The following is a 25,331-nucleotide window of genomic DNA, read 5'->3' on the forward strand; positions in this document are numbered from 1 at the left end:
CTTGTACGTGCTGTGTAGAGGGCACTAAAGCACGCGGAAATGACGTAAACGAATTACACAAATAAAATTTATTCACGTCTTAAAAAACATGATTATAAGGTCTAATTTTGCTATCGTGCTCGCTTTCCATTCGTAGTGGGCCCGTTTGTTTGCAGAGCGGTTGTTTGGGCACTATAGTGTACACAAATTACCACCCTGCTGGTGGCGCCCGAGATATATGCCCTGCGCCATTCGAGCCCGCCGCAATCGTATATGGCTGGGGCTCCTGTGCTTGTCTCAGTCTCCTGCGCTTGCTCTTCCTATGAAGAAGGACAAGTTCCGCCATGGTCAAAGGATATTCTTCTGCCTTGATGCCAGAGTCTCTGCACGGCATTTCTGAACCCTACGTAACGTGTCGAATGAGCGTGCACCATAACTGACCAAGCGTGAAATTTCTTTAAAACAACATTGCTGTGCAACATTCGAGCCCCCCGCAATCGTATATGGCTGGGGCTCCTGTGCTTGCCTCAGTCTCCTGCGCTTGCTCTTCCTATGAAGAAGGACAAGTTCCGCCATGTTGCTGTGCAACATTGCACAGCAACAACCCAATTTCCATCGAATCTGTTTCTTTCGAGCAGTTGTATAAATAACTTTTTAGAACGACCGTAATAAAAACACCCACTTTTTGACGCTTTCGATTCGAGCACTTGCATAAGGAATCTATTACAAATCGTTATATTAACCAACAAACTTTGACTGTGCATCACCTCTAACATGGAACTAATTCACATTAGTTGGCGCATGATATTTACTTCCCAAAGTATCCTTGTGGTGGGCACTCATTTGGGTACTCAATTTGAATTTGCCGCGACAGAAACACCAGTTGCGGAAACTCCCGTTCCCGCAGCGGTTCGTTTGCATCCAAGCCAATCCGTATTTTAGTTGTCTCCGTTGCCGGCCGGTTCTGTGTGCTCATTTTGGTTCTAGCAGCTGTGGATAGCCTTGAGCTTCCTGAGCTTTGGCTCATTGAACTCGCCTGCCTTGGCATAATTGACGTGTCAACATTTTCTCCTCCGTACTTATCTCTTAACTGTATGCGATAATCAAAGGAACGCTTCTGCAGTGGCTACACTCGCCGAGAAAGAGAAACATGGCGTCAGGTAATTTCTTTGTGTAGTTCTGACCATAAGAGTTGGTTCTGACTGTTAATATGAAACTCCGTAGGAAATTCACGCCCTTTTCCCCTGTTCTTTTCTTTCTTTTTTTACTGCGAGCCGTTTTGCGTGTATTGTGTTTTCAAGCGCAAACTTATGTTGCCCTGCCGAGTGAGCCTTGTGTAGCAGTACTAATAGCTACAGGTGGCCTTGTTCTGAAACGTTTACACGTTGTAATGACATTTGCGCTTTCGGAACAGGTGCGCTATAACCCCATTTCCTCCAAAATGACCCCCTTTTCAGCAGTTTCGATGTTCGGCAAATTGGCTGTTTATGCTGTGGAAAAAGCAGTCAGTTGCACCATACTATTGGCCCTTGATTTCAAAACTGTTCTGTGCATTGTGCCAAGGGCCTCTCGGCGCAACCCGGATAAACATTGGCGTGCTCGCCAGCAGCGCACAAGTTTCACACCTACCTATAGAAGGTTAGGTTATAGAGGGGTTTCCTCGCTAAGCGTGACAATTTTTGCTCGTGAACATTTGCAGTCGCACTTTTGAGGCAACGATTTCGGAAGGAGCTCGCGTTGAATGAACGGGGGATAAATGTTTTTCCTGCGACTGTTATTAAGCGCCCTGTCTTGGCCAAGCTGGCTTATCTCGTCTCTTCAGGCTAGGTCACGCAGTGCAGCAGAGCGTCTTGTTTACTATTTCTTTCTTTTCTCTTTTATTCGAGACAATTTTCATACAAATTGGCTCAGGAGGCACAACAAAAGGCCCGGAGAGAGCCTGACTAGGTTGTGCCACCCTGACAGCGTAGGCAGCAAGTCTTGTTTTGATTACACGTCATAGGCCGACCCAAATACAATAACAACAATGCAAATACAGAGAGATATGCAGTTCCTTTTTTGGAACGAGAATCAAAACCTAATACTTATGCACACACATAATGAAATAAATCTACACAATACACAATGAAATACAACACAATACACAAGATTAATACCGAGAATTGGTTCAGGGACTAACATCTCACATCTGCTCAAATAGTAATAGGGCTTTAACTTGCTTTTTGAATTGAATTAGAGAAACTCTAGAATTGATTAGATTTAATATGTCAGGATACTTATTGAGGAGTTCTGGTATTAGTGACGATAGCCTCTGTAAACCATAATTTGTGCGTGATCTTGTCTTAACTATTAAGCTGTGTCGTAGTTCATAAGGGGACTGCTTAACTGGATAGGTTTCTTGAAAATTTATTCTGTTTTCTCGGTATTGACGTAGGGCTTCCAGAGATAATTTTTGTTTCAGCAATTGTTTTATTTGAAGTATGCTATATCTGGTAAAGTACGATACAGTGCTTTCCGTGTAGGGGACGTTTCCAATTGCTCGTATAGCTCGCTTTTGCAACGATAAAAGATAATTAAGGTTTGTCTCGGTTGTTGTTGACCATACCAAGGAGTAGAAAATCAGACGAGAGTGTACAAGTGCATAGTAGATTTTGCGTTTTGCTTCAGGCGAGAGGAGTGATCTTAGTTTATTTAACATTCCAATGGCTCGAGATACGTTGGTTCTTAACGCATCCACTTGAGGGGACCATGATAAATTTTCTTGGAACACGACACCTAAAAATCGGATCGTAGATGTGTGTTGGATAGGTACTCCTTGAAATTCCAAAGGTAAGGCTGGTACATTTGTTGGTCCTTTCGACCTAAACAACAAATACTTAGTTTTTTCTATATTTAGTTGCATTTTATTTGATGTTAACCACTTATTTAGATTTTTAAGCCATTTATTTGCTTCAGCGCATATTTCATGTGCGTCTACTCCTGAGAAGAATACATTTGTATCATCTGCGTAAAGCACCATCTTTTTACGTCCTTTAATATTTACAATATCATTTATATAGAGTAAAAATAGTACAGGTCCGAGAATAGATCCCTGGGGTACTCCATATTTAATAGTTTCCCTCTCCGATTTGACTTTGTTTATTACTGTGAACTGTGATCTAGATGTTAAGTAGCTTTGAATTAGATGAAGTGCTATACCTCGGATACCGTAAAAGGGTAATTTACGCAAGAGGAGTTCATGTTGCACGCAGTCAAACGCCTTCCTAAAGTCTAAAAAGATACCTAGTGTGTATAGTTTATTTTCTATGTTTTCGAGAATTCCTTCTTTAATTCCAAGAAGGGCTGTTTCCACCGACTTATTTTTACAAAAGCCGTATTGTTCCTTCGTGATTATGTTGTGAGTATTTAAAAAGCCTGTTATTCTTTTGTTAATAATGTGTTCTGCTATTTTTGAAAATATAGAGAGGATAGAAATCGGCCTATAGTTGTTTAAGTCGTCAAAGGATCCTCCTTTATGAAGGGCAGAAACTCTTGCTTGCTTCATTTTGTCTGGAAACTCGCCTGTTGTCATAATAAGGTTGCAAATGTGTGCCAGTGGGACTGCAACTACACCACTTACCTCTTTTAGTGGTTTTGGTTTAACTTCGTCGGGGCCAGAGGCGGAATTATGTTTCATAGACATAATTATGCTCTGCACTTCATGTTGGTCTGTTGGGGATAAGAAGACTGTTGAGGGACAATTTACAGCGATGTAATTTTCACACGGTATGTCAGGCTGAGCATCTGACTAGGAGCCCACTGTGAGAAAGTGTTTGTTGAACAAGTTTGAGATCTCCGTCTCAGTAACACCAGGTTTCTCAAAATGAATCTTTCTGGTCATTGGTTTTTTGTTTACTATTTCCTTGAAAGTATCCCACAAGACTCTGGAATTGCTGGCAGAACTAAGAAATTTATTTATATAGTATTCAGCTTTAGCTCTTTTAATGTCCTTGTTCAGTTTATTACGCGTCTTTTTATATTCACGAAGATCACATTCATCTTTTGTGTTTAAGAACAGTTGGAAGAGGCGTTCCCGAAATTTAATCCTTTCGTATAGTTCAGTAGTTATCCACGGTTTCGCAGTTTTCTGCGTTTTTTCCGAGGCTTCAGTGGAAAACACTGGTTATATAGGGACATGAATGAAGATATGAAGATATTATAGGACTTATTAGAGTCAGTCTCTTTCATTACAACAGTCCAGTTAAAATTCGACACAAGATCAGCAAACTTTGCAGCGTTACGTTCGGAGTAAATTCTTGCTCTCTGCACTCCTATGATTCAACATTAATGGGCATTTGTGAAGTCATCTGCGTCAATCACCACCGATGACTTGTGTACTGATCACGATATTGTGCAAGGTGAAGGCAAAGGGAATATCTGCCCTCGTTTAAAGAGCACTACACATGGTAGTAGCTGAGCTTGGTTCTTGTGCTTTTTCTTTTTTTTTTTTTTTTTCGTCGTTTGTGTGCCCCCCTGTTTTAGAAATTTTTATACAACTCAAGTCTTTTATGAACATTGATTGTTCGTCACATCATTTTGCTCTATGCAGCCATATTTGTATGCTCCTGCACTTTTAGATTCCCACAGTGTTTCGTTGCCTTTTCGTGCACATTTGTATTGTGGGAAAACTGGAGTTTTTGAATATCTTTAGTGAACGACAAATCATTTGCACATATTTAAGTGCAGTGATAACAGATTGAGGTGCAACAGAAATGTTTGCAAATGTTATATTCGGGCAAGAACTCTAAGTGAAGCGTCTCTCTCACGCTGGTTTAACCTACAGCAGTTAGGCCCAGCTGAGCCATCCTCTTCATGGCATGTGTGCTCCAGTGCGTCGTCAATCACATTTTCTTTAGTGGCCAAGCTGTGGGGTTTCTCTTTTCTGGGTTTCAATTTCTGTTGACCTCGAAGGGGCTGAGACCTGTGTGACACCTCCAGGATGGTAATTTCTGCACAGTGCGATTTGTGATAGAACCAGTACTGGAATAAACGAAGAGAACCTGAAATATATTGTGTTCTCCTGCCAGTAATGGAGAACACCATGCTGCCCAGATTACAGAACGATGGCAGAGTTGCTCTGTTGACGTTTACCTTGGTTGAGGGACAGTTGAGAGAGAGTGGGTGGTAGTGCTCCGACCACATCGGCAGTAAATATGGTCACTGTTTGCTACCGTCTCCTCTGAATTTTGTTCACAGACAGCCGTTGGTGAGAGGAACGATAGCTTTGCAAACCAACCCTAGTCTAAGCTTTTGGGAGGGAAGCCTCTTGTTGGCACTTAGACAAGAAACATGAAACTTGTGGGCTGCTGTCAAGGGATATGTGAGTGGCCTGTCACTGATTACTTTATTAGTTTTGTACAGCTCAGTAATGAAAGCTGTTGTCCAGTGAAGCACTTATACGCATTCTCTGTGGAGCGAATCAGGCACTCCTATCACCAACCCTACCATGTGCCTCTCAACAATGAATTTCCATAGCATGAACAGCTTACTGGCATACTGCCATATCGGAGCTGCCTAAGGAGTACTGACATAAGATTTCAACTTGTCATTTGTTTGCAATAAATGAAGGTACACGCCTTCTAAGCCCCAGAAAATGTACTGGCAAGCATCAGAGCACCATGAACAGCTTACTGTAATACTTGCTTCTATGAACCAGTTTTGATTGTGGCACTAGTAGGTGGATGCATTATTTTGTCATGATACATTGGCTTGCTCTATTCCTGCGGTCATGCAAACACAGCCAGAAAAAAACGTATGCAGCACTTTTATTTTTTTATCAACGGCATCATCATTGCTGCACATTCATGACCTCACACTGTCATATAAGCCAGGTGCAGCCTTTCACTGCCAACTTTATTATCAAATTTTCATACTTGCTGAACCATTTTTTTTTTCCAGGCGAAAGGTGTGTAGTAGAGTCTCTACAATTTTGAAAATATCTGTTGGTACTTCTTTAAAGGGATGCAATTCCATTCTTGTACACCTGCAAAATTCTACAGGGACTTGGTGCTGTGCAGTGAAGTGGCTGAAGGCAAACAGTGTGGTCAGTACTCACTGTCATGCCAGACTTATGCTCTGAATCAGTGGAACATGTCTTGTATTGAAGGTTATGAAACTCCACTGCAACGTCTACCCATTCGCATGTAGTGGCAGTGATCGGGCGTTGGTGAATCCTTTCATGCAACGACAGGGCAATTTCTGCTAATTTAATTGTAAATTGGTGGCAGGGAAGCTCTCGGTGCCAACTCTAGCTACTTCCGCCCTCCAACCAATGCATCCTTCACTGCTTCAGAAGACTCTTTGTGGTGTGATTTCTTACTATGGATGTGTTTCTGATGCTTTGAGAGTGTCACTTCAATACCTCTGCATACTGTGAACTGGAAAATAATGATGGTGTTATTTTCTGGCAGTTAGACTGTGTGGCATAGGCCTATCAGTACATCAAGCTTGTGCTGCCATCAATACAGGGTAGGAGAATCATCTTCATCTACAAATGAAGACAGGCAAGGGATGCATGAAGTTGACATAGTTTGCACTGTCGAAGATGCATATCTCTTTAGTGCCTTGTTCTTGAACTTTCTGTAGCCAGTAGTGTTAGCAAGCGGCAACTTTTCTGTTACAAGAAGACCAGTGATCTTAGGCAAAAATACTGTATTGTTGTGGCTGAAACGACAGACCCTTGCAGTGACTCCTGACAGCCTGTTCATAGTGCCATAGTAATAAGCCACCTGTGCAACACTTTTGCAAGTGGAAGCTGATGGAAGTCTCATTTGTAGGCAAGACGTTTGAATTCTCTCTGGCGCCCAAGTAAGCGGAGTTCTGCCTGATGTGCCGGCAGATACAGTATTGACACTTCATATCAGCTCAAAAAGCTATGCCAGAATGAACAAAGTTGACCATCTACTGGACATCATCTAAATCAAGCTTCATCTCTTTCGAAGGAACATTATTTATGCAGATGTAATTATTTTCATGTTGCGTCAAGCACTGCATGAAGCTTGGGTTGTTAATGTGTCCCAGTAAAACATTGTAGGTCATCTGTTTAGCATCTTCTTTGCATAGTTCTGGGCAAGCAGGTGGAGATGGTCTTGTCATGTTGCTGTGACATTTGTGGCTTTTTGCCATATAGTTTCCAAAATTAGCCAGTCGTTATACACTGCCAAATGGTAGGTAACATGCCTAGGGCAGCCTTCCTTGGAGGCACTGAGATCAGATAGGCATTTGTGTGTGATTTTTCAGCTTTTGAGGAACTATCCCATCAGTCCCTATTACATTGCGTCGCAGCGTCAGACATGTCGACCTCTGTTGAGCAGAGGTCGACATGTCTCGTAGGCAGGTATGATGCTATTCTCTCAACCATCCATTCATAGGTAATTTTGATCACAGTCAAGTGATCATTCAAGCAGCCCTCTAATAGAAGTTGCATTCATTTGAAATCATCAGCTGTAAATGGCCAGCTGTGCAAGACCCCGTTTTCGAATGGTGGGATCATTACCTCCAACATTTCTGGCACTGCAAATGCTTCTAAATGAACCATACTGTGATTGAATTGACTTAAAAGCTGCATTGACACTTTGGCAGAAGAGTTATTGCCAATGTTTTAAATGTTCGATGCTTGAATAATGTAATGTTTCTATTCCGATGCCATTCCTTTTTGTGCTTTGTCAGTGGTCTGAGCTGCTCTCCACCCACATTATCGCCAGGATTGGTCATCCGTAAGTGGTGGCTCATAAGAAAGCAATAGAACCAAGCGAAAGGAATCCTTACATTATTGGCCCTTCCAGCCCAGTTTTTGTGCCAGACAGCTCTTCTGTTCCAGTGTTGGAGCACCGAAAAAGAAGACCATAATGAAAGTCTGCTGACCCCTTATGTGCACGCAGAGGAACTAGTCACTAGACTTCTATCACACATGACCAATTCAAAGCAACACTAGTGTATTGGCATGGGTGCTCTTAGTAAAGGTTATGTGTCATGGACTTGGCGGTGGCAGTTTGCACCATTGCTTTGAACCTGTACTTGACAGTTGCCTTTGTGCTATTTGAACAAAACTCGAGTTTTCGAGTGACAGTGTTGGCACTTGGGTAACTTGTAAAGCTGTCACTTGTTGACACAACTTGCTTGAAAAGGGCCACAGATTTATGAAACAAGCATGAAATTTGTGACATCTCACAATGACACTGCTTGTGTCGCACTTTAGCCCCCGAGTTGAGGAGCTCGGTGCACAACTTGAGAACACTTGATTCTCCTGTTTCAAGTAAGAGTAGTGTAGTCATAGGTGTAGAAGAAAGGGGGGAGTCACATCCACTCCCCCTCATTGGGGTTGATTATTTGCCTTACAACATTGAGTATTATGTAGAAGGGTTTTACCCCTTCCATCCCCATGATGGGTGTCCCTGTTCGTGCGTGACTTTGATAGTGCTGAGCTTGTAATCTATAACTTGTAAAACAAGATACAGAGGGTATAATACTATAGTGCACCTTATTTCATTCTTTGTCTTTGATGCCTGTGGTACATTTGTCTTCTTATACCCGTTGCAGTGCTCTAGACTACCATAATTCATTTCACTGTCAGTGCCTGCTGTGTCCTTTGTCTGTAGACTGACGTGAAGTGTGCACGCAACAAGCTGTTCTTCCTCCCTGTGTCGTCTTCCCTGCTCCTGCTAGGTCGTCAGATCCTTGTGGGGGTATTTCTTTTATTTGGCATTTTTCTTTACGGAATTTTCGTCGGCTTGCCAGAAGAAGGGCAGACAACCGTTGGCTCGCCGAAGGGGAAAGGCACCGTCACCCCGTGTGGGGACTGCGACCTGCCGTCCTCTGCCGACGTCAAAACTCCTTGGCGCTCATTCAACTACAAGCAGCTCAACGTACCAGCAAGCATCAGCAGTGGAGCCAGTCAAGTAAAGCCATTAGAATCTACCGTCATCATTGATGTAAGTGGTCCCCCGAAAGGAGCGCGCGCATTCAGGGTGCTTTATGTTTATGGTAAACCATTAACAGCTTTGTTTGGGGCTTTCACAGTGCGGATGTGCAAAACCGTTATCGCCATGTGCACTTGGGACTGTTTCAGTGCTAAACTTGCTGGTGTGCACGAGATGGAAAGAAAATCGATTACAGGCACATGCTGCAAGTGAAGTTCCCCGCCGATATTCTCGCACCTTAAGCGGCTCGCAGTTGTCAAACTAATTCGATAAAGACATGCAGGAAAGCAGAGTGGCAATGGTGATTTATATTGAAGCATTGTAACTCCTTATGAAACTGCAAACTCTGAAAAGATGCAGTATAGAAAGTTATTAACTTGTACAGCAGCATTTCACGGCACATTTTTTAATGTATTTCTCAAAACTAGTAATAGGCAGAAAGTTTATAGCCAAAGGGTACGCTGCTAGTACTAATAAGCTTCACTTCTGTATTACAGCAATGCCTGCTAAAGTCAATAAGATTACAGCAGACTTCCGTTAATTCAACTCTGGTCAATTCGATTCCCATACATGTTTATGGGCCCGAACTTCCGTTATTTCGAAATTGGCCTTCGCAGGATAATTAAAATTTGACTGGTCACCTTCGCCTCAATACAGCCGTATTAAACGGTTCAGAATACACAGTTTATTGTGGTGAAGCATACCAAGAATGGAAAGGCGCCACCATCAGGGAACATAGTACACGTGTAATTATAAAGGCGTGCACATGCCGTCTCCGGCATTACGAGCACTGAGATGCCTACGTTTCGCCCACCATGCGTGTCTCGTATAGGAGACCGTTAACGGGGCCTCGTACGGGTTCCTTTCTAGGTGCACCGAGAACCGGAGAAAAAAACCATCTGTATTTTGGGAAAGCTATCGAAAAGGAAGGCGGTAAAAAAAAGAAGAAGAAAGAAAGAAAGGGGGGTCGAGGGGCCATTTATAGCAAACAAAAGTGCTGGGGTCTACCGAAAACTCTGAAGGCCTGCCAGTAAACTTATTAGGCGTCTCGGTGCTCGTAATGTGACCGGAGAAGGCGCATGTGCGTGTGTAAATTAAGGAACATGTGCTATGACCGTAACAGTAGCACCTTTCCCCCTGCTTGGTATGCTTTGCCGCTTAACATGGCTGTGTAGCAGCGAAGCTAATTTCAAAGGCAAGGCTGCCTGTCAAGTGAATCGACGGCGCTTCGGTGTTTTTTGCCATTTGTTTAATTGAACCCGCCAGATAATTCGACCAGTTTCGTCCGTGCCGTCATGATCGAATTAACGGAAGTTAACTGTATTGGCAACTACATATTGTGCAAATTCTGATGTATGCCTCTTCTTTGAAGTGTTCTTAGCACAGCAGTTGTGTTGTTGAAAAGATAAAGAGGGTGACATTTTTTACTGTGTGTCACAGCATATAAAATAAGCAGGTGGTCTTTAGTTTTGTGGCAAGCAGCTTTTATAAGTTTGTATCCTTATAACTTGTGCAAGATGTTCTCTGTTGTTGACTTGCTGTGAGTTAACTGTCTTGATTTAGTCATTGCGTTGTGCAGGTACATGTGGTATTTGATGAAAAATCAGCTTTGTAGTCTCCTCACCTATATATGTGTATGTACTTTGCTACAAACACAGGCTTAAGTGTGATGATCATATAGCTACTAGGAGTATTTTGCTCTGATAAACCAAGCAGCACACTGAGGCAACATAAAAAGCATTGAACTTAGATTGCAAAGCAAAGTTAATTTCATGTTTAAAAGGACATCTAAGCTGTATTAGAAAATTATGCTTCTTCAATAGCAAAGTTGCCACTCTAATCATAAGAGGAAGCTTGGTCAATCGGGTAACGCACATGAATGAAAGGCATGTGATGACGTCATCTTAAAGGTACCGTACCAGCTTGCTGTGACATCGTATGTTTTGACAGTGTCTCCTTATGTTTAGCCAACCTTTTGTCAGTAAAGGAGCACTGCATTGCACCCTAAAGGAAGTAAGGACTCAAACTTGTGGGACTAGAGAAATGTTTTTTTTGCCCAAGAACGAGCCAAATTCAAGAGTATACTCCAACATACGTGTTGCAATGGTGATGTACTGTTGCCGAGGCTGTGGCTTGAAATTTGAGAGGGAAGCTTTGCCCTCATTTTCTCCTGCAGTTATCGACCTTTTCCAACAAATGAATGCAAATGGGTTTTGAAAGTCTAAACTTACTTACTGTTGCTCTTTAGTGACACCTTGAAGGGCCCCTAAACCACCCTAGGCTCGAAAATTAGTTACATAGTGGCCTATGTGTACTAGTGTGCAGTGAATGTATAGTTGGAAGATTTTTTTTAATGGTGCAGTAATAGCAAAGCTACAGGCTTTCAATTAATGATTATGCGGCTGCCACAGTTTCTCGCTTGCCTCTTCTACCCTCCCCTCTGGCACTCTCTTTCCTCACCGCGTATGCTCACCAACTCCATGCAGTGTCGTGAAAGCTACGGGTCGTGTCAAAACACATGGAAGAAAGGCTCCTTCATTGTCTGCCCCTAATTGCCCCCTGTGCGACAGACACCGACTGAATGGAAGTTTCATAAAAAGTTCAGTGGCACAGAATGGGCTCCATTCTCGGAACACACAGTCGGCTCTTGCATTGTTGTCCCTTTACGGCGGACCAATCGACACCTTTTCCTCCTGATGACGTAACCTGGAGCACCCTGTTGACATCACAGCACGTCAAGGAGGCACTGGATAAGCCAGTTTAGAAGCACGGAATTGTTTTTTTTTTTTTTTAATTTGTGGCAGCCCCGCGCCGCATAGCACTGTCACAATTGCCAAAGATTAATTCTGTGCATGATTCACATGTTTGTTTCAAACGTGTAAAAAATATCAGAGGGTGGTTATGGGGCCCTCTAATGGTTAAAGAAAAAAGCACTTGCCAGCGTTTTATTTTGTTTACATTGTTATTGGGCTTCTTTTTCGCAATGAAAGAGAAAATATTACAACAGACCATCTGACAACATGTATTTGGGAAGAATTGGGTGGTAACACTTTTTGATCGAAATGCTGCTTGCTTCCTTGCAGGGCCTCACTGTGTATTACCAGGAGGTAACTCCCAAAGATGCATACACTGATATCTCTGTGTTGATGCTGCATGGTGCAGCCTTCAAATCTGAAACTTGGTACAACCTCGGAACCTTAGGCAGTCTGAGCTTGATGGGATATCGAGTTGTTGCCATTGACATGCCTGGTGAGTGATGCATGTGGCATGCGGTTTTTACATGTGTAGCTTTTTCCCGGTCGTTTCTCTTGTTAATGTCACATATATGTTTTCTCGTACGGAGCTCTTGCTGCTGCATCACTGTGCAGAATGGGATATTGATGGTTGATTTCTAGTATGAGCAATTGCTTTTGAAGTGAGACTTGTGCAGAAATGCCTAGCCAATGAGCCGCAGCGGACTGAGATCAGTTTGGAGCCTTCACTTTGTGACTTGCAGCTTTTCCTCACGCACTGTAGTAGCTATTTGGCTACGGTGTTCTGCCGCCGAGCACGTAGCTGTGCGTTAAGTACCCCACCGCAATCACCACAATCTGATGGGAGCGAAACACAAGAACACTTGTATACTGAGCCTTGGGTGCACGTGAAAGGGACACTAGAGGAAAATGTTGACCCGAGTTATGTCGAAAGATTATTTGTCAAGAAGTCTAGCATCGTTTTCTGTGTGCCGTTATGTGACTTTGCCGTGCAGAAAATTGCTGCCGAAGATACCACTGCTGGTCCTTAATTGGAATTTCCCCGCATCAAAACGAACGAATTCACTTAATCTTCATGTGACCTTCCTCTCTGCCATTTTCTGTGAATGAGCCAGTGCTGACGTAGTATGAGGTACCATAGCCCACTGAACGCTCACTCGCCTCTCGCTCCCCCAACCCCCTCTGACGGTGTTTTTTTTTTTGTTCTTTTTTTATATATATATATAAATTATTTTTGCCACTTTCTCGCTCTCCCACTCTTGTCCCCTCGTCTTAGAAACCGCGCCTAGCCAGTCAAGCGCCGGCGCTCATTTTCTTTTCAGTCTCTCCCTTTACAGACAGCCACAGCGGACATCGACGTGACGTCACTCCACTAACCCTTTAAAACTAACCAGCCGAGGATGACGAGGCCGCCTTTGACGAAGATAGGTCCTCCTATCGAAACGTTGGCCAGCCTTTCTGAGGCACCTTATCCCTGTTTATAATCCTTATTCCTCGTGTGCTACTCCATTAGTCAGCCATCTTTTTTTGATTTTGGACTTAAAGAATACCAGGTGGTCAAAATTAATCCGGAGCTCTTCTCTAAAGCATACCTCATAACCCCGTGAATGAGTCACTCAGTCAGTCAAAGCCCTTATTGCCCTTATTGGCTGGGCATAGGTTTCAAGCTGAGTTGTGCTCTGACACTGCTGTGAGTAGTGTAAGTAGTCGCCACACAAATACGTAGACTGTAAAAGGTTGCTGTATCGTCATCGTTTTAAATTCCGCTCGCCATATCCTTGGCAAGAGAAATTGCAAGGTGGGATGTTGGAGAGCAGAACAGGTTTATTGAGCTCTGCCGTTTATAACCCTTGGCGGGTTTTCTTGAATGCCAACATGCGTTTTAGTTGTGTGACCAAAGGCTGATGTGTATCGTGCAACAACTCATCATCATCAGCCTATATTTATGTCCGCTGCAGGACAAAGGCTTCTCCCTGCAATCTCATCATGAAACATCATCATTAACTCATCATGAAAGCGTGTAATCTTGAGAGAATGCTCACTACCCATGTTTTCACAATGGCATTGATAATCAGCTAACACGATGCACAAATATGTCAATTTCATACAATCAGCTGGAAACCAGATTACCGTTCAACATTGTAAATTTTCACACTGGTCCCTTGTGAAATATATACACAGTGAGGGAAATGGCGCAGGACAAGCGTGCAGTGTCAAAGACTGTGAATTCATTAGTGATGTCATGGTATACCTGTGGACAAAAGAAAAAAAAATGGAATGAATGCATTTTAAATGTTGAGTTTTTCCTATAAGTCACTGTTTCCAATGCTCTCGTGCTGTGCTGTCCTTGACAGGGTTTGGCAACTCCCCATCTGGAACAATCTCCGACAAGGCAGCATTCGTGCAGCACCTTCTGGCTGCCCTTCATCTTAATAACCCGGTGATTGTGAGCCCCAGCCTGAGTGGCCAGCTGAGCCTGCCGTTCCTGGTCAAGCATTGGCAGCAGATGGCTGGCTATGTTCCTGTGGCCCCTGTCGGCTGGAATGTGCTGGAGCAGGTGCAGTGCAACACTGGAGAGGCCCCAGTGGATGTGTCCCAGGTGTACCCACCGCTCCAGGTCCACCTGCCCAAGCAGGTTCCCAACCTGAGCTGCATCAAGGTGGGTTACTGTGGCTAGCAGGGTGTGGTCGTCAGTTGTGTTTTCGTAGTTACAGTCGAACACCAACCTTTCGGAAACTTTTGCAGCACTGCCATGTACCCCATAGAGCCAGTGTACAATATAATCTCGTTGATACGATTCTGCATAATACGTTTTTCGGGATAATACGTTTATTTTCCCGATAATACGATTTGGTTGGATAATACACTTTTGAGCACCCATTGTGTCCCTATACGTTTGAACTGTTTCATGCCAAACAAGTACAGTGGAACCTCGTATATATGTCCCCCGGTCATGCGATGACCCACATTTTATGACGAATTGGTTTGGTTCGGGCAAAACCCCCATAAAAATAATGTATTAATAACGTCGATTATATGACGCAATTTTACGCCAACCCGCTTCATAGGACGCCTCTCTGGCACCGTCCAAGAGAAAAATAAAAGGTTCTAAGCAGACACATTCTGGCACGTAAGCACACTGCAGCCGGCTGATAACGGGTGTGCAATACCATGTTTACCCTAATGTAACATGAAGGGAGACTTTCCAGACACGCGAAATAAAAAAAATAAAGCCGCTAATGTAACACGAGATGAACGGAAAACGAAATGGTACCTTTACTCAAGGAATTGCAATTCGAAAATGTTCTCTTCACTCATCACGGTCGTCTGAAGAGGAAACGGAGCTTTCCTTGGGCGGCCTTCTTGGGCAATCACTTTCGTAGATAGTTTCACTTTTGCGAAATTTTGCATGACTCGGCACTGAAAGCAATCGCGACAAGTGTTTCTGGCGCTGTCCTAAGCTCGCTAGCAGTGCCAAGAGACCTGTCGGCTGTATAGTACTTCGAGGGGTTCAGTGTCGGTACAAGCTGAGTCTCGCGAAAGCGAAACTTATCTCCAAAAGGTGATCGCCCGAGAATCGTCATCTTCCGTGCCGTCGAGCTTGTTTGAGATTTAAATAGTACTTCTTAAAATGCTACACAGTCATTTCATTCGGGGTCAGTACCTAGCCACTTCAAGTTGCACATAGCTTGCCTGACTGGCCTCCATTTAAAGTGGGCTTGCCGCTGGTCCCGCCATCCGCAAATCGTCAACTTCGAGACACCAAGCCGCAGTGGACTTCCCCAGCTCCACGGTCGTCAAAATTGCTTGTCTCTCGAAGCGACCGTCATACCGAATGCGCTGCGTCGTCATAACGTTGCAAATGAACAGAGTCGAACCGCAAAATGCCACAGAGCATTGCAGCATTATAACTAGCCACAAGCACAGTCGATTCCAACCATGATTCCAACCAAAAACAAGTCATGACTTCGGTCGACTTGTCTATGGATTGGATCGAGACGTAAAGTAGCAGGTTGCCAACGTAACGCTGAAAATAGCCGGATTTAGATTGTTTGTTTTAAAATGGTCAATTTTGTCGTTCTAATGTAATGCGAGGGTCGAGTCCAAGCAAAAAAAATCATGAAATGAGAAATTCGCGTTACAATTGAATAAATACGGTAATTTTTTAATAATTTAATCTACCTTCCTTGGAAGCAGTGCAAGGTTATGCCGCAGGATTATTCAGGCGGTCAGTACCCGTTTTTGGGGCAAGACTGAGAGTCACTGATTATATTCTTAGTTTTTTTATTATACAACGCCCGGATTATACGACGGTTTTGCATGGTCCCCTCAAAGTCGTATAATCGGGGGTTCCACTGTAAACATTATTTTTGTTTGTTCAGGTTCGGTTTGGGTTAAGGCATGCTTCAAAAATATTAGTATAGGTTTGGTTACAGCCATAGTTCTGATTCGGGTCCGGTATGACATCCTAATATTAGACAATTAATATTCAAGAAGCCAAAGACTATGGCTTGTCATTATCGTAGTCTTGCTTTTGTACTCATATCTAAAGAGCTCATAATTTCTTGGTACATTGCAGTCCACTTATAACGATATCGAGAAAAATGAGCAATCCGATCGTTATAACCGATCATCGCTATATCTGGACTGCCGGAAAAAAAAATGCCGAATATACCTTTGCAGTCCCGAAACCGAAACTGCCACTTGCGATAAAAAAATTGACGTGTAGAAAGTAGGCCGTGAAAAATTGAGCTTTTATTTATACCTCTAAATAGCGTCTCAATCGTTAGGCAGGCTGAAATAGAAATCTGCACTTGCTTTCACGGAAGTTTCGGATTCACAACTGCCGTGTGCATGGCGTCCATCTGCTGCGCGAACATTGGCGGCTATAATTTAGCGTGCATGAATTCAATAAGTGATTCGATCGACGACGTTGCGCTTTGGTTGAACCTTGGGGTCGGTGTCAGAGACGGGCCATTGTCAATCTCGTCGTCACTGCTGCTGCTGTCGTCGCTTCCGTCGCACAACGGCGCCGTCTGTCGCGACAACGATCGCCCCGTCGGAGTTCTCTTCGCAGAACGAGGCAGCACTATTTGCACTCAGAAGCTCCTCCATCGAAGCGCCACCTATACATTGTCAGTAGCGACGTGCTCCCAGAGTTCGCACACCACCGTGTTTGTTTCTCCCATGGGGGCTTCGTCGTGGCGCACGAAGCCTGCCTTTTCCTTTGATCGGCATGGACACTGCTTCTAGCCTTCATGATCGTGGCGCTTCCGGTTTTCATAATCGTCGATATCATCCACTGCGCGAGCTCGTACTTCGTCTTGCAAAATTTGCAGCTTCGTCTCGAGAGACGCAGCTTTGCGCTTTGTCGGCACAACTCCCGCTGCTTCTGCGGTGCATTTCCGCGCTCGCTGAGAGGGAGATTGTAAAGGGAGGGTAGGCAGCGCAGGCGCCGCTTGCTTATCACTTTCTCCCCCCTTTTGCAAAATCAGTTTTGTCTCAAGGGGCACACCTGCCGCTGCTTCTGTTGAGAGAGAGCGCGGCAGGGAGCGCAGGCGCCCCTCGCCAGAGGAGGCGTTGCCTTCGCTTATCGCCTTTCTTCCGCCGTCTCCTCGTGCGACCGCTGGTGACGCAGGGGCAAAGCAGCTGGCGCCATCTTGTGCACGTTGCACCAACTTGCGATGCTCTCCATGGCTTTCGCAATCGGCGCGCGGGTGGGATGCGCTGCGCGGTAATGGCGGCAGATACGAACTCGCGTAGGCAAACTTTTCGCCCCGTCTCGGTTAAGGGCAACGTAGGAACGCAATTTTCACGATTATTCTGCATGAAAAATGCCGCCCAGAAGCGAAATTTCAATCGTTATATCCAATATGCGGTGAATACCATATTGTTATATGTGGTTTTTTTTTCTCTTATTCCTAATTCATAAGTTGATACTCTTAGCTCGACTCATCGTTATAACCGATATACAGTCGACGTCCGATTTCCCGGACCCTCAAGGGACCGCGAAAACGTCCGGAAAATCGGGCAGTCCGGAAAAACGAATGCACGTGAAAACGCACCTTTTTGGTAGGTATTTTTCGCTGACGGAGAGGGTAACGGCCGGAGTACAAGATTCTCATTGCTATTCAGCCAATGCATCGTTTAGGTGGCTCTGAAAAGAGCCGTTTATAAAAAAAAAAAAAAATACGACGTGGCCGGCGCTACCTCATAGGTCAGCACTTGGGCGCAAAGAAGTTGCTTATTTTCTTTTGCACGGTCCGCTTGCCCGCGATCATGTCTGCCTCAATTTCAGTCAACGTCATGTTGCCGCTGTACACCGACGACAGTGTCATCAGTGCTCGCGTCAACTCCGAACTCGTTGGCTGTGTAGGAGCTGGCTCTTCGTTCTCGGTGTCGGAGTCGTCGGAATCCTCCGTAACTTGACGAATGATTTCGTCATCGGTCAACTCCGCACGCACATAGCTCGAGGTCTTTGTCAGCGTTGGCGAAGCCCTTAAAGGTTATCCCGGCTGGAATCGACACGCCGGCAGTGCGCAGATCGTCGAAGGCAACGTCCGCGGATGGCAGTTCGTCACTTCGTCAATTCGTCCACGGAGGGCAGTTCGCGGATGGCAGTTCGTTCAAAGGCGCGGACGAAGACGAAGGAGCAGTCAGTGCCATCGCTGTAAACGTCGAATCCGCTCGACGAAAAGTGCAGCACGAAACAGCTAGGAACTCGGTGGATGCTGAAGGTCGGGAAACGCGATCACTGAAGATAGCGCGCAGCAGCAAACGATCAACCGCAGACACGACCGCAGAGCTGGCACAGCTGACAAAACAACACGTGAACGAACACGGTGAGGTTTGGCTTGGCTAAGCTACGGCTGGCAACGGATTGACACGTGCGGTTTCGAGGTTACGGCAGCCGCGGCGCGGTGCGGCGGTGCTGCTGGCCACACCTGCGATGCGAGTATGGTGGGTTCGAGGATATGAAAACAACCAAAATGGCGGCGTCGGTGGTGACTTTGGGTCGGCGGTTAACAGTAAAAAGTCCGGGAAATCAGATGGCGAAGGCTATAAGCGTCCGGAATTTCGGACTTTTTAATACATTGACTCTATGGGGAACTTGACGGTGCCACAGATGAGTCCGGGAAATCAGGCATGTCCGGAATTTCGGGCGTCCGGGAAATCGGACGTCGACTGTATCATTATATGTGGTATCGTTATATGTGGACTGCACTGTACATAAAAAAAAGTGTGTGTTAGAATAAGCAAATAAAGCATATTATCTCGGTGGCTCGCAGGTGCCCACGATGGTGGTGTTTGGTGAGCATGACCGGAGCACAAGCTCAGCGCTGCTGAACCTCCTGCCCAACAGTGTGGCCGTTGAAGTACCCCATGGCAGGCACCCGGCCTACCTGGACAACCCCATCCTGTGGCATCAGGCATTGTACAACTTCCTGCTGCGTTTGCGTTATGGACTGCAGCAGCAAGCTGTCAAGGGCAGCTCATGAGTCGGTGCCCCACCGAATGCACCATCACTTTGTTTTCTCCTTCCCCGCCCCCCTTTTTTTTCTTCTTTTTTAGTCCTTGCCTAGTGCCCGGAGTTAGAAGGTTATTTGAACTCGATATGCGACTCTGAAGTAGAGTAGGGGCATACCACTGTTGGCCCACTTGTTTATAGGGACACTAAATAGAAACGTTGAATTGGTTTAGACTGGTTGATTATTATTTTTAAGGTTTCTTTTGACTTCAGTTTGAGAAACTGTTTATCATTGGCGGAGAGAACAACGGCGAAACGTTTTTCCTTTCGAATTGTATGCCCAAACTGTCACTACCGATTAGATCAGTCCAATTCCTTGGTTTTAGCGACGTTTCTATGGAGAAAATGTTACCAAAATTTGCGCTCTTATTCTTTTCTCGTGTAACGCGATGCGATTCATTTATATTGTTGAACAGTTTGACTAGCACCAACCAGACGCTGCCGAAATATGCAACCCTGCGAAGGATCTGGTGCAACACATTCAAGGTGACATCGCCTAGCTTTCTTTCTTTTTTGCATCTTTTCTTTACAGAGCCTTTGTTCATGGTAAGAATGACCTACTTGCAGTCCCAAAAGTGTGATATATCCATTTAACCTAATATTTCTCACAGCGTCCCATTAAAGGAGCTCTGATGCAAGCTGTGTTAGACATTTCACACCGCCAACAGCAATTGCAAATACCTAGGTTTCTGTCATCTGTAGCCAACCTCAGTCTATAGCACTTGATGAGCTGCGAGGCTGTTTGATTTGTCCAACATCGCTCTTACATTACAAAATCTTGTGTGTGTGTGTTGGCACAAGCACCTGTGCTTTGAATCGAGTACTTTTTTGTTGAACGATAATATATACATGGAGCGTTCCGAAGTACTTTATGAACGGGGGCATGGCAATATCTATAACTGTGCTGCTTCTATGAGAAACTTGACATTTGATTCTCTCGTGCCAGTTGTCTCTGTTGCATTCTGCAAAGATATTGCCCATTTTCAGCTTTATTCCTGATAAGACACAAGGCCATGACGTTTTGAATGGTGTTCATCATTTGCTGAAATGCTGTTTGCGGTGCTCCTGTCAATGCTGCATTGCATCGTGTGCATTGTATTATTACCTGTTGAGACTATATACTTGTTGTGATTGTTCTTGCATAATTTCATAATAGTTTGGAACACTGTTGACACTCTTTTTTCTTTCTATGTAGCCTACATGCACAAGCAAACTGACTAGTGATTTACTAACTTAGCTGGCCCTATAAAACCCGTTGGCATTTTGCCAATTTCGCCGAGTGGCATTGATTTTAGTAGGCTCTAAGAGTTTGGAGAGTTAATCGACGTAGCCCAATGACATCACATTGCACTATACACATGTGCACCAACCATTCATTTACACAAACACACAAGTACACACGCACACTGCTTAAACAGTGTGTCATTATGTGCAGTATTGTTGAAACAGGCACATCGCAGAGTGCATTAACCATTTTTCATTGACCAGTCTCTCTGCCTTCATTCGATGAGAAAGGAGCTTGCTTTTACATGTTGATAAAGCTTTTCGAAGTTGTGTATGCGACATTAGTGTGGCCCGGAAAACTGGCTTAGGACAAAGGAGTTTTATGCAGGTCATCTGTCATTTTCCTTCAATGGAGTGCATTCAGAATACATTATAATTGGTTTAGCCTTTGACAATCAAGCAATTTCTCAATATGTGACGAGCGTTAGTAGCACTGCAATGTAGTAGTAAGCACGAAGAAAGTCTCACTTGCAGCGTTTTGCACTTAAGCGTTAATAACGCACGGAGACATCACAAAGCAAATAATACATGCAAGAACTCGCAATTGTGTACAGTAAAACCTTGATAATTCGAAGGCTGCCGGACCACGAAAATTCGTTGAATCTTGCGGATTTTCGAATTAACCGAAATGAAAAAAAAAAAAAAAGCAAGAACCTGCTGCAAAAAGGAATCTCCTTTATTTTTCATGTCCGACAAAGATTACTTGAAGTAATCACTGATGCGGGATTTCTTGGCGCGGTAGTGCGCCGCCGCCCCACATGCCATATTCTCCAGCTGGCTCACAACACGTAGCATATAAATATCACCCCCGCTGCACTCAACAAAGCTGCGGATGATGTTGACGGAATTGATAATCGCTGCTAAAGCGGGCACATGCGTGCTTGACTCGGACATTTTGGACTTGCTGGATATTTCGGACTTCTAAAATGCACACCGTCAAGGTTCCCACTGAGCTAACGCATTTTTGCACCTGATTTTTCGGACGAATTGAGGCCCCAAAGTGCGATTTTCCGGACTAAATCGTTCATTCCAAGCCACGCTACCTGATCTTGGAGGCCGCCATGTTGGATTTTCCGCTGGCTTAGCTTCCAGTGGGCCGCGCTATAGACTCCTAGATTGAGAGGCGCACGCTGTCAATTAAAATAAAAAAATAGAGAGTGCAGGCCACTCTCCAGTCTCGAAGGTCATGCCCGCTTTTCCATGGCATTATTGGAGATTTTTTAAATACTTTTTTCTTGGCTAGATGAGTTTCTCGGACTATTTTTCGCTCCCTGCGAAGTCTGGAAAATCGGTCGGCGACTGTATGAGGCGCCCTAACCTATGAGTCGCACGTTGCTGCCAGCCTCAAACTACGAATTATGAGGATAGAGCCGCACAGGCTATTCAAATTATCTGGTAGACTTTGCATTGAAAATGATGGGACCCGCTCAAATTCATCGCATTAACCAAAATTTCGAATTAACCGAGTTCAAATTATCGAGATTTTACTGTATTTATTCAAATCGTACAAATAACCATGTGAAGGTTGAAAAAGGAAAGGGCAATGGAGAAAATGCCTTTGAATAGCATCAAAAATTTTTAAAAAACATCTCGGGTTGTCCTCACCAGGTCTCCGAACCAACTATTAAGGATAACAAAACTTATAAAAGCAGGTCCTTGAAGTCAAATTATGCATGTTACTAGTGCTTGATGTGCTACTAGCGCTATGTGTGACCATTTAGTGGTCAGCGTTTTCAACTTTTCTGCCGGTGACATGGTCACCCTGGCTCTTCGTAAAGGAAGAGATGGAAGAAAGCGACTCCTGTTTCAGAGCTCATACTGTTACGGTAATTGCACAATTTGCATGTGGTTGACCTGTGCATAATGTTGCTTTTTGTTTCTTAGCACTGCCCATGTTGTGTAATGTGATGCCGTTTTGCTATGACAATGCTTGCATGTGCAAGAATTGAAAAAAATATATATATGTTCCTACAGTTTGAGTAGGGGTGTGCAAATGTTTGATACTTTCGAATGATGATTCAAATAGTATCCTATTCGATTCGGAATATTGCAACACGTCAACTGCGCCAAAATAAACATAAAGTTGGAGATAAAGTACGGTAAATTTTTGCTGCCACTGGCTTAGTATAGACACACAAAAAAAAGAGAGAACTTGCGTAGTGGAGCAGGCTACTACAGGCATACAGCGATCATCATTCATCTGAAGAATCTTGTGCATGCTGAAGAAACTACTTGTTTGCTCCTAATGCTTCATTTGTGCTTTTAATAAAGAACATTACATAACCCAATCTGTAATGACAGAAACTTGCTAACTTTAAGGACACTAGGATATGAACATTGTTTTATATTAATTGTGATAACGGGCGTCCATTATTCGAAAACTATTAAAAAATTATTCAATTTGCTGCCGGAACTATTTGATTTGTATTTGATTCGGTCTCGAAAATCACTATTTGCACACCCCTACATTTGAGTAATGACTGCGCTGTGACTTGCGATTGCTTTGATTTGCGGTCACATTTTTGTTTTTGTGTGTATGCGCTAACAAATGAAAATGTTGCTCTGAATCGTAAGCAGGGTAACCACTAAGTATTGGTATTAAAGCACGGGTAAGCAAGGCAGCCATGCCATATTTTAGCCAAGTGTTTTGTAAAACTTGGCTTTTAGGGCGAGCAGCAGTACATCATTTATTTATGTTCAGGGAAGGCTGATGTTTTGTGCCTGTTAATTTTGCGATTGCTATTTCCAATGCGGAGTCAAGCATTTGGTTCTTTGACCCATTTGGGATCGCTGCAATAAATGTGCATTACATATTATTTTATAAGTTGGCCCGTGGAGACTGGTCTTGCAGTTAGAGTGTTTGTATGCTAGTCCTACCACTCATGACACTCAATCATTGGCCAGTGACTACAGCTCTACAGCAGATTTCTTTTCTGGTGTTCTATGAATGTGAATGTGATATTTTCATATCAAACAGACCATATGAATGTCTTGAATATGATGTTTCTGAAAACACTGTAGGCAAAGCGAAAGCAAAGTTATTTGCTGCGTGCGCACACTCCAAGCCGTATTAGGCATTTGCAGCGCGAATTTGTAGAGAGCCTTTTTTTTTTTTTCATGAAAAGCATGTTATTTTTTATACACTTGCGCCTGCAGAACCGATTCCAGAGTTGTTTTTGTTGCCATATCAAAGTTGTGAGTTTTAGTGTTATTTTTGTATTGTTTCCGTGTTAAAATAAATTTTCAATACATTATTTCTTTACGATTACTGTGCTTTCTACATCTTACTCTGAAAAGACAACCATCATGAAGTTTGCGTGTATTACTACTAAAAGAAAATTTGCAACTCATGGGAGGGCCATGGGAAGAAGGTCTTCATTGAAATTACCTGCATGCTCATGGCCGCATTGGTGATGATATTCTAGAATTTTTGTTTGCACTGTGGTGGCATTACAAGAGCTGAATGTCTGACAGCAAGAACAAATTCATTATGTACTATCTGACATTCAGAACCAACTTAGCATTACAAAATTTAATTACATTAACCACTCTGAGCTTGTAGGAGAGCAGTTTCCCTCTCACCTTCGCTACTCTCCCCACAAGCAATTACTCCTCCTTGCTGTAGACAACAGTCCCCTTGCTCTTTCTCCCTTAGAGGGGTGGGCCTGTATATTAGTGTTCATGAATTAGGAATACCGCATGTCACGTTGACACTCTTTTATTGTCTAAGAGCACCATCAACTTCCAGTTACCAAGACAGCTTGCTTTTAGTTTACATGTGGTTGCTGTCGCAAGCGCAGTGCAAAACGCACTGCACGAGGTGAAATCACTCGATTGCTCATTGCAGGCAAGCGAGGCAAGGAAGAGCGGACATGCCACTGCATGGCAAAACAGTGCCAGCAGGCAGGTCAGAACTGACATTGCTCGCAGATGGACCAATGAATAGCTTTTACTCGGGTGACATCATCATGCACATGACCCTGTTGGCAACGCGACATATGAAGAAGGGATCAGGAAAGCTCGGAGAGGAGCACGCAATTGTTTTATATATTTTGTCGTTGCCGTGCAGCACGTAGGTAGCGTAGCCACGTTTGAGAAAGATGCTCGTCATGGCATTCTCTACATGATGCATGTGTTTATATTGTTATGGGGAGACAAGAGAGAAAATATATTTACTGGTTATTTGCAATGGCTGCGCAGCATATGGTGGGCGAAGCCCAATGCGAATCACTCTACGTCATCTTCAGCACTGTCCTTAGTTTCTTTGGCAGCACCCTGTGACAATATAAATGTGTTAAAAAATGTCGCAACCCTACACCTGTTGCTCTACCATGTGTTTTAACATCCACATTCAAATTTTTCAATATTGTAAGCTATTTTAATTCCTAGTGCTGAAAACAATTGAGCTCTAGCTCTCCTTGGTTTAATAAACATTGATACAGTAAACCAAAGCGCCTCTCTGATGAGAAGCTAAGCTGAACAATTGTGTTAAGTCTGTACTGAAGTATGAAGTCTTGTGGCTATTAAGCTTCAGAAAATCAGTCTTGAATCCATTAAGAGGAAGCTTTATAAAGCTCAGGGGCTCCCATCTAAATACATGGGAAAGGAGAAATTGTTTTTCACAGCAACTACTGCACCAAATTTAGTTAGATTTGCAGCATTTAAAAGAAAAAAAAACATTAAAATAAGCGTGCTAAAATGTAGTGACCGTAACAAATTTTCGATTTAGGCCACCAATTTTTTAATAACAATTGTTGAACATTGCAAAATTTCAAAAAACGAAAACTATCATGCTCAGCAATGCAAAACAATATAAAAATTATGTAAACT

The 25,331-nt window shown here is 43.7% G+C and overlaps 1 protein-coding gene across 2 annotated transcripts; it reads left to right on the top strand.

Annotated features, from left to right (window-relative positions):
• Nucleotides 1-931: 931 nt before the first annotated feature.
• LOC119461514 (putative protein-lysine deacylase ABHD14B) lies at nucleotides 932-23,737 on the top strand. Of its 2 annotated transcripts, none has more exons than XM_037722852.2 (5): nucleotides 932-1,139; nucleotides 8,683-8,948; nucleotides 12,020-12,185; nucleotides 14,044-14,348; nucleotides 18,979-23,737. In XM_037722852.2, exons 1-5 carry the CDS (start codon nucleotides 1,130-1,132, stop codon nucleotides 19,186-19,188), a joined length of 957 nt encoding a protein of 318 aa, XP_037578780.1. In that variant the 5' UTR covers nucleotides 932-1,129; the 3' UTR covers nucleotides 19,189-23,737. The 2 variants fall into 2 exon arrangements, with proteins under 2 accessions (XP_037578780.1, XP_037578781.1); XM_037722853.2 differs by having other exon boundaries at nucleotides 8,755-8,948; nucleotides 18,979-23,325.
• Nucleotides 23,738-25,331: the final 1,594 nt, after the last annotated feature.

Source organism: Dermacentor silvarum, chromosome 8 (genome assembly GCF_013339745.2).
Source record: "Dermacentor silvarum isolate Dsil-2018 chromosome 8, BIME_Dsil_1.4, whole genome shotgun sequence".
NCBI lineage: Eukaryota > Metazoa > Arthropoda > Arachnida > Ixodida > Ixodidae > Dermacentor > Dermacentor silvarum.

Coding starts and splice junctions, on each gene's coding strand:
- LOC119461514 (XM_037722852.2), top strand. Junction 8,949..12,019: donor AATCTACCGTCATCATTGAT/GTAAGTGGTCCC, acceptor GCTTCCTTGCAG/GGCCTCACTGTGTATTACCA. Junction 12,186..14,043: donor TGTTGCCATTGACATGCCTG/GTGAGTGATGCA, acceptor TGTCCTTGACAG/GGTTTGGCAACTCCCCATCT.